General features: G+C 48.2%; 3 protein-coding genes across 3 annotated transcripts in view; 2 read left to right on the top strand and 1 right to left on the bottom strand.

Moving 5' to 3' along the window:
- Positions 1–17,243, top strand: part of LOC114589664 (uncharacterized) — a 999,511-nt gene that overhangs the window by 466,832 nt on the left and 515,436 nt on the right. The window lies entirely within an intron of this gene.
- Positions 3,234–5,332, top strand: LOC114595156 (ubiquilin-1-like). Its single transcript, XM_028725489.2, has one exon. It carries the CDS (start codon positions 3,491–3,493, stop codon positions 5,330–5,332), a length of 1,842 nt encoding a protein of 613 aa, XP_028581322.2. The 5' UTR covers positions 3,234–3,490.
- On the bottom strand, positions 12,446–13,390 carry LOC114595192 (olfactory receptor 51I2-like). The gene has a single exon (XM_028725537.2). It carries the CDS (start codon positions 13,388–13,390, stop codon positions 12,446–12,448), a length of 945 nt encoding a protein of 314 aa, XP_028581370.2.

Below are 17,243 nucleotides of genomic sequence, written 5' to 3'. Positions count from 1 at the left end.
CCCGTCGCGGGGATTCAAACCGCCGATCTTCTGATCCGCAAGCCCTAGGCTCTGTGGTTTAGACCACAGCGCCACCCACGTCCCTGCTGTGGAGAAGAGTGATGTCTAAAAGTGTCCATCATTTGCTCAGTCACACTGCCAAAGAGACCCTGGCATTGGAAAAAGGTTGGAGAGGTGGCTGTTTGTGAGGTCCCCACAATCTGCCATCTCACACAGCTGCTCACAGTCATCGAGTTACATCCATCCGCCTGCTTTACTTTTACCTTTCTTTAAAAAGATATTTGGATGATGTAATCCAAATCTATCTATCTGTCTATGGAATGCCCTCGCATCGGATGTCAAGGAAATAAACAACTCTCTGGCTTTTAGAAGACATCTGAAGGTAGCCCTGTTTAGGGAAGTTTTTAATGTTGGAAGTTTTATTCTGTTTTTAAAGTTCTGTTGAAAGCCGCCCAGAGTGGCTGGGGAAACCCAGCCAGATGGGTGGGGTATGTATGTATGTATGTATGTATAAATAAATAAATAAATAAATGCCTATCTTCTCCAGGACTTCTTGCGGACAGTTGGCTCCTGGTGCTACCCAACCCTGACACTTCCATTAGAACTGACTTCCAAACTATTGGGAGTCTTGACCTTTCCTAGGTGTAAATCCCACTGCTGTTGATCATGCAAGAGGCCAACGCTTGCTGGATCAGGCCAAAGAGGGTTCATCTAGCTTGGTGTCCTGTTTTCACACTGGCCAACCCAATGCCCCCGATGGGAAGCCCAAGAAGTGTGACTAGCCCAAGGTCACCCAGCAGCTGCATGTGGAGGAGCGGGGAAGCGAACCCGGTTCACCAGATTACGAGTCCACCACTCTTAACCACCACACCACGCTGGCTCTTCTTCCTGGAATTCAAAGAAAGAAGGGGATCCCTGAACGTGACATTGTGGTATCTCTGAAATGCAGGATCTGCAGAGAGTGTTGCTGGTGTGTAGGTTGCTAACCTCTTTGGGAAGGGTTGTTATTGAAAACTTGTGTGTAAATGTATTAAATCCTCAGCCACTTGGTGCCAATAGGGTGGAACTTTGGGGGCAGATATCCAGTGCCCCCCCTTCAACAGAACGTGGAGGAGGTAAGTGCAATTAGGCCTGCACCAGCAGTTGGTACTTTGAGGAGGCTGAGGCAGACACGGACCATCGTTGTCCTCCCCGAGATTGACCTTTTGCTGCTGCCAGCCTCCTCTGGAGTAGAGACATGGGAGCCAGCGGCATGCCCTCCCCTCTGAACTGCATTTAAGCCAGGCTCCTTGCAGAGCAGCAAGGCCAGCACCAGGAACATTATTGTTGGTTAATTTACATTTTCCACTTTGTATTTGTGTCCTTAAGCCTAATGGGCTGGGGTTTTGTTTTGTTTTAATTGAATTGAATTTATTCTGTGTTTGCTAAATAGTTGACTTTTGTTATTTTGAACTTACTGGCGTGTTCTGCATTTCGTACCTTTGTATGGTGCCAGTGTGGTGTAGTGGTTAAGAGCGGTAGTCTCGTAATCTGGGGAACCGGGTTTGATTCCCCGCTCCTCCACCTGCAGCTGCTGGGTGACCTTGGGCCAGTCACACTTCTCTGAAGTCTCTCAGCCCCACTCACCTCACAGAGGGTTTGTTGTGGGGGAGGAAGGAAAAGGAGAATGTTAGCCGCTTTGAGACTCCTTCGGGTAGTGATAAAGCGGGATATCAAATCCAAACTCTTCTTCTTCTTCTTCTTCTTCTTCTTCTTCTTCTTCTTCTTCTTCTTCTTCTATTCCCAGTGTTCTCTATTTTGAAGTTAGGGGTGCTTTCTGTCAGCCCCTTTGGGCACAACACATCGTGGGAAAGCGGCGTGTAATAATAATAATAATAATAAATTATTTATACCCCGCCCTCCCCAGCCAAGACCAGGCTCAGGGCGGCTAACACCAAATATAAAAACAATTGAATGAAATACATCTTAAAAAACAAGATTAAAATACATTAAAACATTAAAATACAGCCTCATTTCAGTGGAAACTCAATCAAAAACATTTGGGGGGATAAAAACGTCAAGTCTTCACCAAGGCTAACTATCCAGACTGGTCCTACATGGGCCAGAAGAAAGCCAGGGAAGTCCCCAAACAGGAGTTCCAACACAGAGGAGTTCCAACACAGGAGAAAGGAAAAAAGAAAGAGGAGGAGGGAATCAAATTGATTCCAAGCCAAAGGCCAAGCGGAATGTAAGTAAAAGCAAGCAATCCAACTAGCCTAGCAGAGGTTGCCTGGCCCAATAAGCAAATTCCCAAGAACAGAAGAGGAGGGCTGCTCTTCTCACAGTGTCCTCAAAGCATCCCATTCTCACAGTGCCCCCCCCCAGAGCCCCGTGGAAAACCTGCAAGTAGAACTCCAGCACAAGAGCAGCAACCATCTCCCCTCCTGTGGCTTCCAACAACTGGGATCCAGAACCATTTCTGCCTTCAAATGTGGAGGACAGAGCACAGCCACCTTGGCTGGTCACCACTGATAGCCCTCAACTCCTCCACGAATTCATCCAATCCTCTTTTAAAGCCACCCAGCTTGGTGGCCGTCACTGCCTCTTGTGGCAATGAGTTCCACAGTTTCAATCTGTTCTGCGTGAAGAAGTCTATTAGAGTCTATTGAACTGGCTAGATTAACAGAGGCAATGAGAGACCACACTAGACAAGAGTTTCGAAAAGCATGGGGGAAATGCAGAGAATACTTCACAAAACAGTGCCCTAAAATACATACCTGGACTCCTATCTCTTGCAGGAGACTTTGTGGATATTTAAGTTATAATTAGAAAAATCTTAATAACTATTCATAAAGGAAACAGCTTATAAGAAGTAAATACAGGATAAAGGAAATCTTTTATTTGGTTGTTTGTATTGTTGTATGCTATGCTTATTGTATCTTATGTTCACGTTTAATGAGGGTGGATTTCTGTATTGGGGGGTGGGGGGTTTATGTTGTATTGTAAATAAAATTCCCAATAATTTTTTTAAAAAAGAAAGCATTTAGCAACGAAAGCACGCTCCCCCGCCCCAAGTCACTCCAGTTAAGTGCACCACTGCACTCCCCTTTATTGGGGAGGGGGGCACCCATGGAGGCCTTGCCCACCAGGGCCTCCCCTCCCGGTTCTCTGTGAGGTCAGCGGTGACCTCACAGTCCAGGCAGCTTCACAGAGAGGCCATGTCTTCTGGCAGCAGCAGAGGGGAGAAGAGGAAAATGAAGGTGCCTGCCAGGTTGTGAGCAAGCGGAAAAGGAAGGCAACATCTCGCTGTTATGTGCGCTCTGGCCTTGGCTAGTGTTGAGACAAAGGGGGGCAGCAGCAGACCACTGGCCCCTTCCCACCTCTCGCGTCCTCTACGGCAACAAGTGGCGGGGGCAGCGGCAGCAGCAGCAGCAGCATCGCCGCCACACCGGAAGGAAAGGAAGACGCCCCGCTTTCCTCCTTCTCCCTGAACCTCTGCTCCTCAGCAGCCATGTCCGAGAGCAAGAAGCCCCACGGGGCTGCCGCCGGCACCCGCGTCATCAAGGTGACCGTCAAGACCCTCAAGCGCAAGGAGCACTTTGAGGTGGCTGAGAGCACCCTGGTGCAGGACTTCAAAAAGCTCATCTCTGAGCGCTTCAAGATGCCCCTGGAGCAGCTGTCGCTGATCTTTGCCGGCGAGATCCTCAAGGACCAGGACACTCTGGCGCAGCACAAGATTGTCAGTGGGTCCAAAGTGCACCTCTTCGTCAAGTCGCAAAGGAGGCTGTCGGGGAACCCTGTGCCCTCCCCGGGAAACACTGGCCCCACTTCCTTCCTGCCTGTGCCACCCACAAGCATGTTGCTCTCCAGCGAGGCCTCCTCGGAGCACAGCCTTGACCTGTCCGAGTGGAGCAACCAGCCGGAAGAGCTGATGGCTTCATGCCACAAGCTGGTCGCGCAGATCATGGAGAACCTCTTGCTTCAGATGGTCACTCTGAACCTGGATGCTTCCACCTTGAACAACAACCCGCTTCTCTTGGGCTTCCTCATTGGCGTCACCGGCATGAACGTTCTGGGCCTGAGCTCCATGGACGTGTCTGACATTGTGGGCGAGGCCCACGAACAGGACATGACCCGGCAGGAGCTCATCAGCGAGGTGATGCAGCACCCTTTCGTGCAGAACCTCTTTGGCGACACCGAGCAGGTCAGGCAGATGATCATGTCCGTCCCGCAGATGCAGCAGCTGGCTGAGCAGAACCCTGAGATCAACCACATCCTCAACAACTCCGAGTTCCTGCGGGAGATGATCGACGTGGCCACCAGCCCGGCGGTGATGGACGAGATCATCAGGAACCACGACCGAGCCCTGAGCAACCTCGAAAGCATCCCAGGTGGGTACAGTGCCTTGCAGCAGCTCTACAACGACATAGAGGCCCCCATGCTGAACGCAGTCCAAGCCCAGTTCCAGGGCAACACGTTTGCCCCGTCAGAGAACAAGCCCCCTTCTGGGGGGATCAGCCCTCTGGCCAGGACAGAAAACAGAGAGCCCCTGCCAAATCCCTGGGCTCCTCAGCCCAACAACAGTGGTGGCGACAATTTCTGCAACAGTGACCTCAATGGTACCAATAATGATGCTGGTCAGGGCTACATTCTGCTTGCTTTAGGCCCGGGAGTCCGGCCTGAGCTGAGCAAGTCCGAAAGCATCCAGAACATGGTTCACCAACTCACAGAGAACCTGGAGTTCATGCAGAACATGTCCAATGCCCTCTCGAAACCCGATGGGCCTACCCAGTTATTCCTCAGCCATTGCAACTCCCCCGAGAGTAACGATGCTTCTCTGCCTCAAGGGTGGGTGCAGCAGCTCCCTGCAAAACTGGAGAGGTCAGAGGCCGCTGCACTGCTGACCAACCCCAGAGCGGTCCAGGCTCTCCTCCAGCTGCAGATGAGCCTGCTGACCCTGACAAGAGAAGTGCCCGATTTCCTCCAAGCCTTGACGGACCCGGACGTTGAGCCCGAGAGCATGGAAGACTCTGACGAGGGAGAGAGCCCGTCCTCGGAAGCAGGGAGCCTCATCTCGGCTGACGAAAGCCTGGAGTTAGAAAGCAGTGAGTCCAAAGCAGAAGAAAGAAGACGGGGACGACGAAAAAGAAGAAGAAGAGGAGGAAGAGAGGAGGAGGAGGAGGAAGACGAAGAAATGGATCAGCAAGCTCCAGTGGTCCTCTATCAGATGCAGCTGCAGCAGCTCCAGATGATGGGCTTCCAGAACCAGGAACTGAACCTGCAAGCTTTAATTGACACAGATGGAGATATTGGTGCAGCGGTTGAGAAGCTTACGAACTCTCGTGCATCCTAGCAACAGATTTACCTTTGCCTCTTGTAGGGTCACCTGATACACTAAAGTCAGCATGGTGGATATTACAATGGCCTTGCCTCAGTGCTCCTTTACTCAGGCTGGGTTTTCTTAGGGGTGCTTATAAGAGTCGGGGAAGGAAGACATTACATTAAAAACCATCCTCAGCAGATGCCTGAAAGCCACCGAGGAAGTAGGTGTGTGTTGCGGGGCCCTTTCTGGCTCCCTTGGCCTTAGGGGGAACAGAGGAGTCCACCCTAGCTGGGTCCTCCCTAGCTGTCCAGAGAGCCCTTAGCCCCTCTTGGTCTCCTGTTGGCCTCCTGGAACTTCGTTGACAATGCTGGAGGGATTTTTGGCAGAGGAGTTGCCTTGACCCAGGATGTCCTCCAGCACTTCAGGACTCCAACTGGGAAGCTGTTGTGCTGGTCTCAGCCAAAGCTCTGGAGCTGCCGCTAGCCTTCTCTTTCTCTCTCCTTCTGGTTGGCTTATATCTTTCTGGCACAGAGCATTAAGATACCCAGGATCAAGAGTTTCAGTGGGCCTAGTGGGCAAAGGCTTCAGTTCCTCTTGCCCACATCCCTTTGGGTGGCTGTGTGGGTGGACACACAAAGCTGCTGAAGTGAGAAGCTTAGCTCCCTCAGATGTCTTAGTTTGCTGGTGCCTTTTCCACGCTTCAAAACTTCCTGTTTGTGCAGACACTCTGTGGGGTCTCGGGACTGGGTGGGGAGCTCAGCGCCAGCCAGGGTCTGCGCTTTGAACATCTTCCCATGAAAGGGGGGTGGCCATATCCTGTGGGCAAGTCCCGCTCATGTCGGCACCTCTGCACAGAAAGCCCCCAACGATTCACAGGAAGGTGTCTGGGCCTCCAGCTGGGCTCCTGTGATGCTCCATCAAAGGCAGTGCCAGCAGACCCAAGCTATGCTTGAAGGAGGCTTTTGATAAACTGGAGTGGCCTTTCCTGGGAGCACCACCGCTTTCTCTTCCAGTAGATAATTCCTGGGTACCAGATTGGTCTTCTTAATCTGCTTTTTCGCTTTGGACTGTAGGCAGCCATGTGGCGTCAATCCTCAAGTTGCACAACAGGTCAGAGCACACGTGAGTGTGCCACAGGCAGTAAGGCTGCGCTTATTTTCCACAGAAAAGGATGCTGGACCAGATGAGCTATTGGCCTGATCCAACACAACTCTGCTTATGGGGAAGGTTTGTAGCTCAGTGGTAGAACATCTGCCCCTGCAGAAGGTCCCAGGTTCAGTGCCCGGCACCTTCAGGTTAGGCTTGGGAGAGACTCCTGTATGAAATCGTAGAGAGTCACTGCCAGTCGGTGTAGACAATAATGAGCTAGAGGGACCCACTGGTCTGGGCCAGTATAAAGTAACTTCCTATATCCCTATGGATCAGGTCAATGGCCCATCTAGTCCAGCATCCTTTTCTCACAGTGGCCAGCCAGATACCTGCAAGAAACCCACAAGCAGGAATTGACCACAAGAGCCCTCTCCTTGCCTGGGGTTTCCAGCAACTGGCATTCAGAAGCTTTGTTGCCTCCAACTCATAGTGATTGACAGCCCTCTGCTCCATGAATTTAACTAATCCTCCTTTAAAGCAACTAGGCTGGTGCCCATCTCTGCCTCCTGTGGCAGCCAAGTTCCATAGTTCAGCATGAAGATGATCTTTATTTTGTCCTGAATCTCCTAGCATCTCACTTTAGCCAGCGTGGTGTGGTGGTGAAGAGTGGTGGACTCATAATCTGGGGAACCGGGTTCGCTTCCCCGGTCCTCCACACGCAGCTGCTGGGTGACCTTGGGCCAGTCACACTTCTCTGAAGTCTCTCAGCTCCACTCACCTCACAGAGTGTTTGTTGTGGGGGAGGAAGGGGAAGGAGAATGTGAGCCGCTTTGAGACTCCTTAGGGTAATGATAAAGTGGGATATCATATCCAAACTCTTCTTCTTTATTGGATGCCCATGTTTGCTATGTTAAGCAGCTGTCCATGATGCCTGTCAACTGCAGCCACTCCAGGGCCACGGCCATTGCTCTGCAGTTCATCCTGGGCAATGGTGGGTCTCTCACACACACCTTGTGCGGTGGTCCTATCCCTGCTTGCCTGCAGGCAGCCCCTCCATTCCGAAACAGCTGCTTCCCAGAAACAACAGCCCACATAACAAAGGGGACAGGCCCAGGAACAAGCCCAGGTGCCAACGTTGTCTCCATATCCACTTAATAAACACAAAAGATGTAACCTGCTGTACTTTTGAATAAATAAGGTATACTATTCATTGTATCAAATTGTAGATTTCAACGGAAGTTTCATAAAGTTCAATGAAAAAAGCAGAAGACCCAGTGGATCAGTTCATTCTCTAGCCAGTTCATGCATAAGGTCCATACATGTGTAAGTGTCTATTCCACCTGTCTGTTCATAGAGTCCAATAATCCACATGAAGAGTTGTTACAGTTCCACAGAATCCTTTCACAGAGTCTAAGACAAGGATTTCTGGAATATTAGCCTTGTTTCCCCATCCTAGGCTTCATCAGCAGAACAGGCTCATATGTAATATTACAAGATAGTGGATCTTATGCTATAACCATGCTATAATTACTATGCTATAAGATCCACTATCCTGTAATATTACATATGAGACTCTGTGGAAAAGATTCTGTGGAACTGTAACAACTCTTCATGTGCCCATTCCATAATTATAATTTTAATATTTATACCCAACAGCACTCTGGGCAGCTTCCAACATATCTAAAAACATAATAAAACAGTAAGCATTAAAAAAAACCCTTCCCTATTACAGGAGTGCCTTCAGACAGCTTGGAGGTCGCACAACACCATACCCTCAAACATTTCTCCAATGAAAATAGGGGCCTCCTAAGGAAAAGCAGGACATTTTGGGATCAAATCAGAAACTGGGACAGCTTCTGTTAATCAGGGACGTCCCTGGAAAATAGGACCACTTGGAGGGTCTGGGATCTGCACAACTAACCAATGTAACCAAATCAAATTAAGTCTGGGCAGGAGTTTGTTAACAGATGGGGATGATTTCTACCTTCATCACTTGCACAAGTTAACAGCCGAACACTGTGTTTACACAACAGGTTTTCCTAAGACTCCTCTCTCCCTGCTTCATTGGCCAGGCACCCCATTGGCCAATGTTCACCCTGGTGAATCCGTCAAGTCAAAGGGGCACCCGCCAACAGTCAGGAGCTCATCCTACACTCGAGTAGGACCCTGGCAGAGACACATGCCCGACTGGCATGTTCTTTCCCTCCTGGTCGTTCGTTCAGGAGCTTCAAAAGCTTTCTTCTGCCTGAACATCACAGCGACCAATGCCAACCGACACCGGCACACTGGGGGTTCCGCAGAGTTTGCGCATCTCACGTGACAGACCTCAGCAACTCAGCATTTTGGCTAATCTACTTTATTTACACATAAACACACACGGAGCACTGCAACATGGCTCCCTCTCTCTCTAGCATCAGACAGTAAAGAGAAAAAGAACAAAGGACAATAGTCCCACTTCACGGAACACAGGAACACAAACATCCTGTCTTCATCACTTCCCACTCTGTGGAGTCAAAACATACACCATCATGTGATAGACAACAATCCCATGACTGCAATCACGGAGCAGGAATTCTAACACCAACACCCGCAGGCCACACCTGACAACAGGGATTAAGGGATGCCCAGAACCCAACACAGGTAGAAATGTAGAAATTACTATTGGAATGGCACGCTAAGGATGAGGAGGTCAAAGGGGTGATGACACAATGGGCTAAAGATTTTGGATATAATATTCAGTTAGAATCTTGGGAAAGGTTGTGGAAGGAAGGCATGCAGTGCACTTAAAGAAAACATTATGAAAATGATGTATAGATGGTATTTAACACAAGCCCAACTTGCTAAAATGTACAAGACAAGAACTAATGAGTGTTGGAAATGTAAAGAAAGGGAAGGTATCTTTTACCAGACGCGGTGGACTTGCAAAGAAGTAAAGGCTTTCTTGGAAATGGTATATAATGAGTTAAAGAAAATGTTTAAAAATACTTTTGTTCAAAAACCAGAAGCTTTCTATTGGGTCTAGTGGGTGAAGAGACACCAATAAAAGATTATTCATGTATGCAACAACTGTGGCAAGAATTATTTTAGCCTGTAAATGGAAACAACAAGAAGTACCAACGAAAAAAGAGTGGCAGAGGAAGATGGTGGACTTTGCAGAACTGGCGAAGCTGATGGGGAAAATCTGAAAGCAGCACGACCAAGTATTCCAAAAAGATTGGACTAAATTTATACGATATTTGAAAGATCATTGTAAGCAATTAAGATCACTAGCAGGGTTGTCTGAAGACTTGTAATGAGAAATTTCTATCTTTCTCTATTCATTTAAATTTTAGAGATATTCTGTAATGAGTGTAATTAGAATTGGAAAACCTATAAATTGCAATGATATAAAGGTTAATTTTGAAAGCCATGAGGTGGGTGGGAAGGAAGTAGATAGGCTCTTAGAGCCAAGGTGGCATAGTGGATAAAGATGATGTGAATGTATAATATTAAATGGAAAATAAATAAAAATTATATTAGAAAAGAAAAGAAAACACTTCAAAGGTCACCATCCACACCTGCCTCAGGTGGAGAGAGTCTAGTCACCCACACAAAGAAAGGACCATCACCTGGAACTTGTACCACCTCTTGGATGCAACAAGAGCTGACTGACTTCAAAGTAGCATTTGCCTGAAAAGGAAGTACTCATATGACCTCATTGTTGCTGTTAGTTATTATATGGCCACCCGCCAATAAAATTCTTGGACCAGCAGTTCCCAAACTTTTTCAGGCCGCCATTCCCTTGGTTCCATGAACTCACCCCCAGTGCCCCCTGCCCTGTAAAAGGCGTCATTCAGAACAGTGGCTTGCAAGACCCACCAAGGAAGACAAAAGCACAATGAAATTCAGGACAGTGACAATTAATTGCACGTTTATTCGAAATCCAGTTGAAACCATTTCATTGAATTAATCAACAAAACTGATGAGCTTCCCAATTAGCTAAGCGCCGCAGACCCCCTGTTTTTCGAAAGCCAAGCCATGGACCTCCTACTTTTGAAAACGTTGACATCTTGGTGGTAGTTTTTGTTATGTGAATGGGGCCACAGACCCCCCCCCCGGGTGGGTTACGTGGACCACCAGTTGGCAACCACTGGTCTAGGCAGTTTAGAAAAGAATAGAACACCTGGATGGGTGAAAGGTTGACGACTGCACTGGACCCCAAACCCTTGGCTCCGAGAGATGGCAAGAGGCTTCTGGAGAGAGTGGGGAGGGGAGCTGAGAGGAGATCTAAGCAGAATGACAGCGAAGGAAGACATGCAGGCTTCACCTAACTGGAACCGATAGGAACTAGAAATGCAAGAAGGCAATCATGCATATAAGCGGCATATAAATAAAATGATTGTAATTATAATTAATGATGGTGCAAAGCGATGTGGGTTTTCTTTTCTTTTCTTTTGACAAGCAGCCTTGATCATTTGCTCCCATGTGGAAAAATACAGGACTCTATCATGCAGACTGGACCGCCCCCCCCCAAAAAAAAACCCACCCCTGCAACAATAAATGAAAATACATGTGTGCATTGATTTGCAAAACAAAATGACTTATATCAGTGGGTGTACAGTCCTATGGAGTGCATGGTCATTTCTTAATAAGCATAGCCAGTGCTTTTTTTTTCTGGGGGGACGCAGTGGGATGCATACCCCTAAACATTTTGTGAATCTAAGTTTGGCCTCGTTGAGGGGCAGTATTTCAACAAGAGTAGGAAAATGAGAGTACCCCTAAACATGTTTTTAGGGGGGAAAGCACCGAGCATAGCCAAAAGCTATCTCTCGGGAACATTTAAGAGTCACTAAACACCCACAGAGTTTTCTCTACGAACTGGGGTTGTCATTTCTGGTCTCAAACTAAAGGTAAAGGTAAAGGTACCCCTGCCCGTACAGGCCAGTCTTGACAGACTCTAGGGTTGTGCGCCCATCTCACTCAAGAGGCCGGGGGCCAGCGCTGTCCGCAGACACTTCCGGGTCACGTGGCCAGTGTGACATCGCTGCTCTGGCAAGCCAGAGCCGCACACGGAAACACCGTTTACCTTCCCGCTATAAAGCGGTCCCTATTTATCTACTTGCACCCGGGGGTGCTTTGGAACTGCTAGGTTGGCAGGCGCTGGGACCGAGCAGCGGGAGCGCACCCCACCGCGGGGATTCGAACCGCTGACTTTTCGATCGGCAAGCCCTAGGCGCTGAGGCTTTTACCCACAGCGCCACCCGCGTCCCGGTCTCAAACTACTCCACCCCCAACTAGGGCTGGAGCATATGAATGAACTTGTCACATGGATCAGTCCCACCATGCTAAGGTGAGTGCATTCTGTAGTCAATGAAAAGATGGATGAGCAAGGAAGGGAAGGAGAAACCTGTTTACCACCTTGAGCTCCTTGGAGAAAAAGCTGGGATGTGGCTGCATCATACGATACGATACTATATGATAATCTTTATTGTCATTGTCTCATACAGAACAACGGAATTGAAAGGAAAGAAAGAAAGAAAAAATCTACATAAGACATTCAAAACCAACAAGCCTCCTATCCCAGCTATCCCAACCTGGTTAGCCCCCTAAAAACTCTGATACCCCACAATTAAATACAATATACTCCCATAGAGACTACCTTACACTGTGTTTAAAACCAAAATCACATTTGGATAGAAACTGTTTCTCAGGCGGCTAGTCCTGGTCTTTATAATCCTGGACCTTCTTCCAGAAGGCAGAAGCTGAAAGAGATCATTTCCAGGGTGCGCACTATCCTGCGCTATCTCTGCAGCTTTCTTATAGCACCTGGAAGCATAGATTTGATCCAAGGTGGGAAGAGTGCACCCAATTATTCTCTCCACAGTCTTTACAACCCTGGACAGCATTGTTTTTCCCCTGACCGTGCAGCTCCCAAACCACACACACAAACCATAAGTTAATACACTCTCAACAGTACAATGGTCAAATGCCATCAACAGGTCCTTTGAGAGATTGTTTTTCCGGAGGAGTCTCAGAAAATATAAAAATCATGGTTCAGGTCATTGCCATTCCATGTCAGAATTTCTTCCGATGGAGAACCCTTCCAAATGCCTTGAGGATCTCCTTGGTCTTGATGCTGTAGATGATGGGGTTCAGCACCGGAGGGACCAGGAGATAGATGTTGGCCATCAGGGAGTGAACCAGAGGTGGAGCATGCTTGCCAAACCGGTACACCATAGACAGGCCGATCATTGGGGTGTAATAGATCACCACGGCACAGATGTGGGAGACGCAGGTGTTCAGGGCCTTGAGGCGGCCTTCCTTGGAGGCCATGCTCAGCACGGTCTTGAGGATCATTGTGTAGGACAGGACAATGAACAGGGAATCGAGGCCAAATGTACAGAGCAAGACAAAGAGCCCATAGAGGCTGTTGACGGTGGTGTCTGCACAAGGGAGCCGGATTAAATTCGGGTGTAGACAGTAGGGGTGAGCAAGCACATTGGACCTACAGAATGGCAGCCTCCTCAGGAGAAGAGGCAGTGGGGCCAGCAGGATAATGCTCTTTGCTGCAATCCCTGAGCCTATCATGGCAATCCTGAAGTTGGTCAGGATGGTGGTGTATTGCAGAGGGTTGTAAATGGCTATGAAGCGGTCCAGGGCCATCGCCCAGAGGACCCCTGAATCCATGATGGAGAAGCAGTGGATGAAGAACATCTGGCTGAGGCACGCATCCAGCCCAATCTCCCTGGCATCAAACAGGAAGACACTCAGCACCGTGGGAAGGGTAGAGAGGGAGACCCCCAGCTCACTCACAGCCAGCATGCAGAGGAAGAGATACATGGGCTTGTGGAGGCTCCGATCCTTCACAATCACTAGGAATATAGCACTATTCCCCAAGACAGCAACCGCATAGGCAAAGCAGAAAGGGATGGAGACCCCGATATTTCCGGCCTGCAGTTCTGGGATGCCAGTGAGCAGGAACGTAGAGTGGAGGGAGCTTTGGTTTCTGAGCAGCTCCATGGTGAGCGATCAAGTTCTCCCATTCAGCAGCACCTGGGTGGACATAAGGGAGGAAAAGGCCTCATCATCAACATGGGAGCTTTATAGAATCATAGAAATGTAGAGTTGTAAGGGACCCCAAGGGCCATCTAGTCCAACCCCCTGCAAGCAGGCATCAGAGATAGAGCATCTCTGACAGATGGCCATCCAAACTGTCTTTCCAATGAAGGACAGTCCATCACCTTCCAAGGGAGTCCATTCCACTGTTGAACAGCTCTCACTGTTTACACAGCATCACCTTCTGTGCAATTTGAATCCATTGGTTTTGGTCTCTGGAGCAGCAGAAATCAAGCTTACTCCTATCAGGAGGTCAGCCTACACTCGAGTAGGACCGTGTCAGAGACACATGCCCAAATGGCATGTTCTCTCCCTCCTGGTTTTTTGTTTGGGAGCTTCAAAAGCTTTCTTCTGCCTGAACATCACAGCGACCGATGCCAACCGACACCGGCACACTTAGGGATCTGCAGAGTTCGCGCATCATGCATGTGACAGACCTCAGCAACTCCATGTCTAAGTGGTGGTGGCTGTTTTTTGTCCTGGCGCTTTCAATGGGAAAACCCACGTTTTACCAGTGAATCAGAGCAAACAGCAACCCACTTGCTCTGATTCAGCAGTGAAACAAAAGTTTTTCTTGGGGGCTAGCCAGGTCACATGAGAAAATACCTTGCTCAGACATGGAGCTTTAAAACCTGGGCCTGGATAAAATCTGGGTAAGCCCTAATACTGAAGCATCTCAGTACGTTTCTGAGCACAATTCAAAGTATTGGTGCTGACCTTTAAAGCCCTAAACAGCCTTGGTCCAGTATACCTGAAGGAGCGTCTCCACCCCCATCATTCTGCCCAGACGCTGAAGTCCTGTGCCTAGGGCCTTCTGGTGGTTCCTCCGTTGTGAGAAGCCAAGTTACAGGGAACCAGGCAGAGGGCCTTCTCTGTAGTGGCATCTGCCCTGTGGAACGCCCTCCCATCAGATGTCAAAGAGCTAAACAACTACCAGACTTTTAGAAGACATCTGAAGGCAGCCCTGTTTAGGGAAGCTTTTAATGTTTAACAGACTCCGTATTTTAATATTTTGTTAGAAGCCGCCCAGAGTGGCTGGGGAAACCCAGCCAGATGGGCGGGGTATAAATAATAAATTATTATTATTATTACACCCTCTTTTTAAAATCCCAATAAATAATGGGTACCAACAGACATTCCAGAAGCCACTCTGGAAGAGGAGGCAGAAGAGCTGCTCTGCTCCGCAGGAATTTGGAGGAGCCTTGTCCCTGAACTCCATCATCTTGGGAGAAGCCAGGGAGAAACATTTCTAGCTGGGGCAGCAGGTACACAGGATTCAGTTTTTTTTAAAGAAAGTGGGCGCATCTGGCCCATTTGAGAGCCAGTGTGGTGTAGTGGTAAAGAGCGGTAGTCACGTAATCTGGGGAACCGGGTTCGCGTCTCCGCTCCTCCACCTGCAGCTGCTGGGTGACCTTGGACCAGTCACACTTCTCTGAAGTCTCTCAGCCCCACTCACCTCACAAGAGTGTTTGTTGTCGGGGAGGAAGGGAAAGGAGAATGTTAGCCACTTTGAGACTCCTTAAAGGGAGTGAAAGGTGGGATATCAAATCCAATATATATATATATATATATATATTTGACCCCCTACCTGCCACTTGAAACACTCCAGAGCTACAGCCCTTGAATATTCAGGCCCATTCCATACCTCGGCAAGGTTCTCTATTATGGCGATTCTGGGCTCATCTAGACTTCTGCTTGTCTAGAAAGCACTGGTCAGAGCGGATGAGCCCTGAATCCTGGATCAATATCCCCGACACCAGAAGGCAGTTTGTGGCAACCTTCTCTGATGAAGAACAAGTTCCACCTGGAGCATAAAAAGACCCATCTGGATGGAAGCGTTTTAGTCTCTGCTGGCGACCAGGAGAAAGACCCAGTCATGTCAGAGGCTCAGCTGTGTAAAGATTTATGCTGCTTTCTTGGGAATCCCTGGAGATGAAGGAGATGAGACGTCCCTCCTGCAGCTTGCGGGGACACCAAGGGGCACTAAGCCAAGGCAGACATTTCTACAGTGCACAGAACTAGTGCTGAGCACCATCCTCCCTCAGCAAACTAGGTCACAGCAGCTGCAACGGTGCAATTACTGAGTTCCGCTGTCTTATCTGTACATTTTAAGCATTGGCTATGTGAAGTGGCTCATTAGCTGCAATACTATATTGGTGGTTGCACCAAGAGAAATATGAATATTGATTTTGTTTGCTTGTTTATAAGAAAACCCCTACTGGATCAGGCCAGTGGCCCATCTAGACCAATGTCCTGCTCTCACAGGGGCCGAACCAGATGTCCCAATGAGCAGGACCTGAGCACAAGAGCCACTCTCCCCACCTGTAATGTCCAGCCTTTGGTGTTCAGATGCACACTGCCTCTGACAATGGACATAGGAGGTGAAAGGTAAAGGTAAAGGACCCCTAGACAGTTAAGTCCAGTCAAAGGTGACTATGGGGTTGTGGCACTCATCTTGCTTTCAGGCCGAGGGAGCCGATGTTTGTCCACAGACAGCTTTCCAGGTCATGTGGCCAACAAGACTAAACCACTTCTGGTACAACGGGACACTGTGACGGAAGCCAGAGCACACGGAAACACCATTTACCTTCCCGCCACAGTGGTACCTATTTATATACTTGTGCTTGTGTGCTTTCGAACTGCTAGGTTGGCAGGAGCTGGGACAGAGCAACAGGACCTCACCACCATTGAGTGGATTCAAACTGCCGACCTTCCAATCGACAAGCCCAAGAGGCTCAGTGGTTTAGACCACAGCGCCACCAGCGTCCCATACAGCATAACCATCATGATTCAGCATAAACAATTCTGTTTATCTCAGGGTCCCTTCCAATTCCACAATTCTATGATTCTATGAATGCACAAAATGTTTGGTTTCCAATGAAGATGAACCTGAAGACTACTTGGACATAGACTTCAGTGTGCTTGCTAGACTGAAAACCAGAAGAGGAGCATGAGCGATGCCACCATCTTCTCTCTGGTAACATAGATTGGAATGAATGTGTGGTGCTATTGAGCTAGCTATGACTAATAACCATGATAGCAATTTTTCCCTTCATGGTCGGAAGCAGCGTGAGCTGCAGAGTGAGCTCCTCTCCAGTATTATTCTGTCATTACATGGTGCATCATAATTTAAGACAAAGTGGGCTACTCAGGGAGAAGCTGCTCTTGTCTCTGTGTGTGCATCTGTTTGTGAGCACTTTCCCCCATGGACAAACTAGGTCACAGCAGCTGCAACAGTGAGATTACAAAGTTGCACTCTCAGATCTATATATTTTAAGCATTGTTTACATGAGGTGGCTAGTTAGATGCAGCACTCTGGGATGTATTCATGGTAGCGCTAAGAGAAATAGGAGTGTGGAATTATTTATTTGTCTGTTTTGTTTATGAATTGCTTCCTATGAAGAATCCTGAAATGATTTCACACAGATATATTTCACATACGTATAGAAGCTGTAAAAACACCCATGAATTTAAATAAAATTAAAATAATTCCATATACCAAAAGATTTTCAAATCTTATGCAGATACCGATTGGGAGAAAAATCTCTATCTTGAAAGCTTGTTGGAAGAAGAAAGTCTTCAACAGGTGAAAACACACACACACACACTAAAGATGTTATGTGTGTCTCAAGAGGCACTCCAATGAGCAGAGGACACCAAAATGAAGGCCTGATTCAAAGTTGGGCTTTGACTTCACTGTGCTCACTGGACTGAGAATTAGAAGAAGAAATTCATAAAACTGCATCATTTTGATGAT

The sequence above is a fragment of the Podarcis muralis genome, chromosome 4, assembly GCF_964188315.1.
Source record: "Podarcis muralis chromosome 4, rPodMur119.hap1.1, whole genome shotgun sequence".
NCBI classification, from domain to species: domain Eukaryota; kingdom Metazoa; phylum Chordata; class Lepidosauria; order Squamata; family Lacertidae; genus Podarcis; species Podarcis muralis.
Note: the sequence above shows the minus strand (reverse complement) of the source record. Positions and strands in the feature narration are given on the sequence as shown.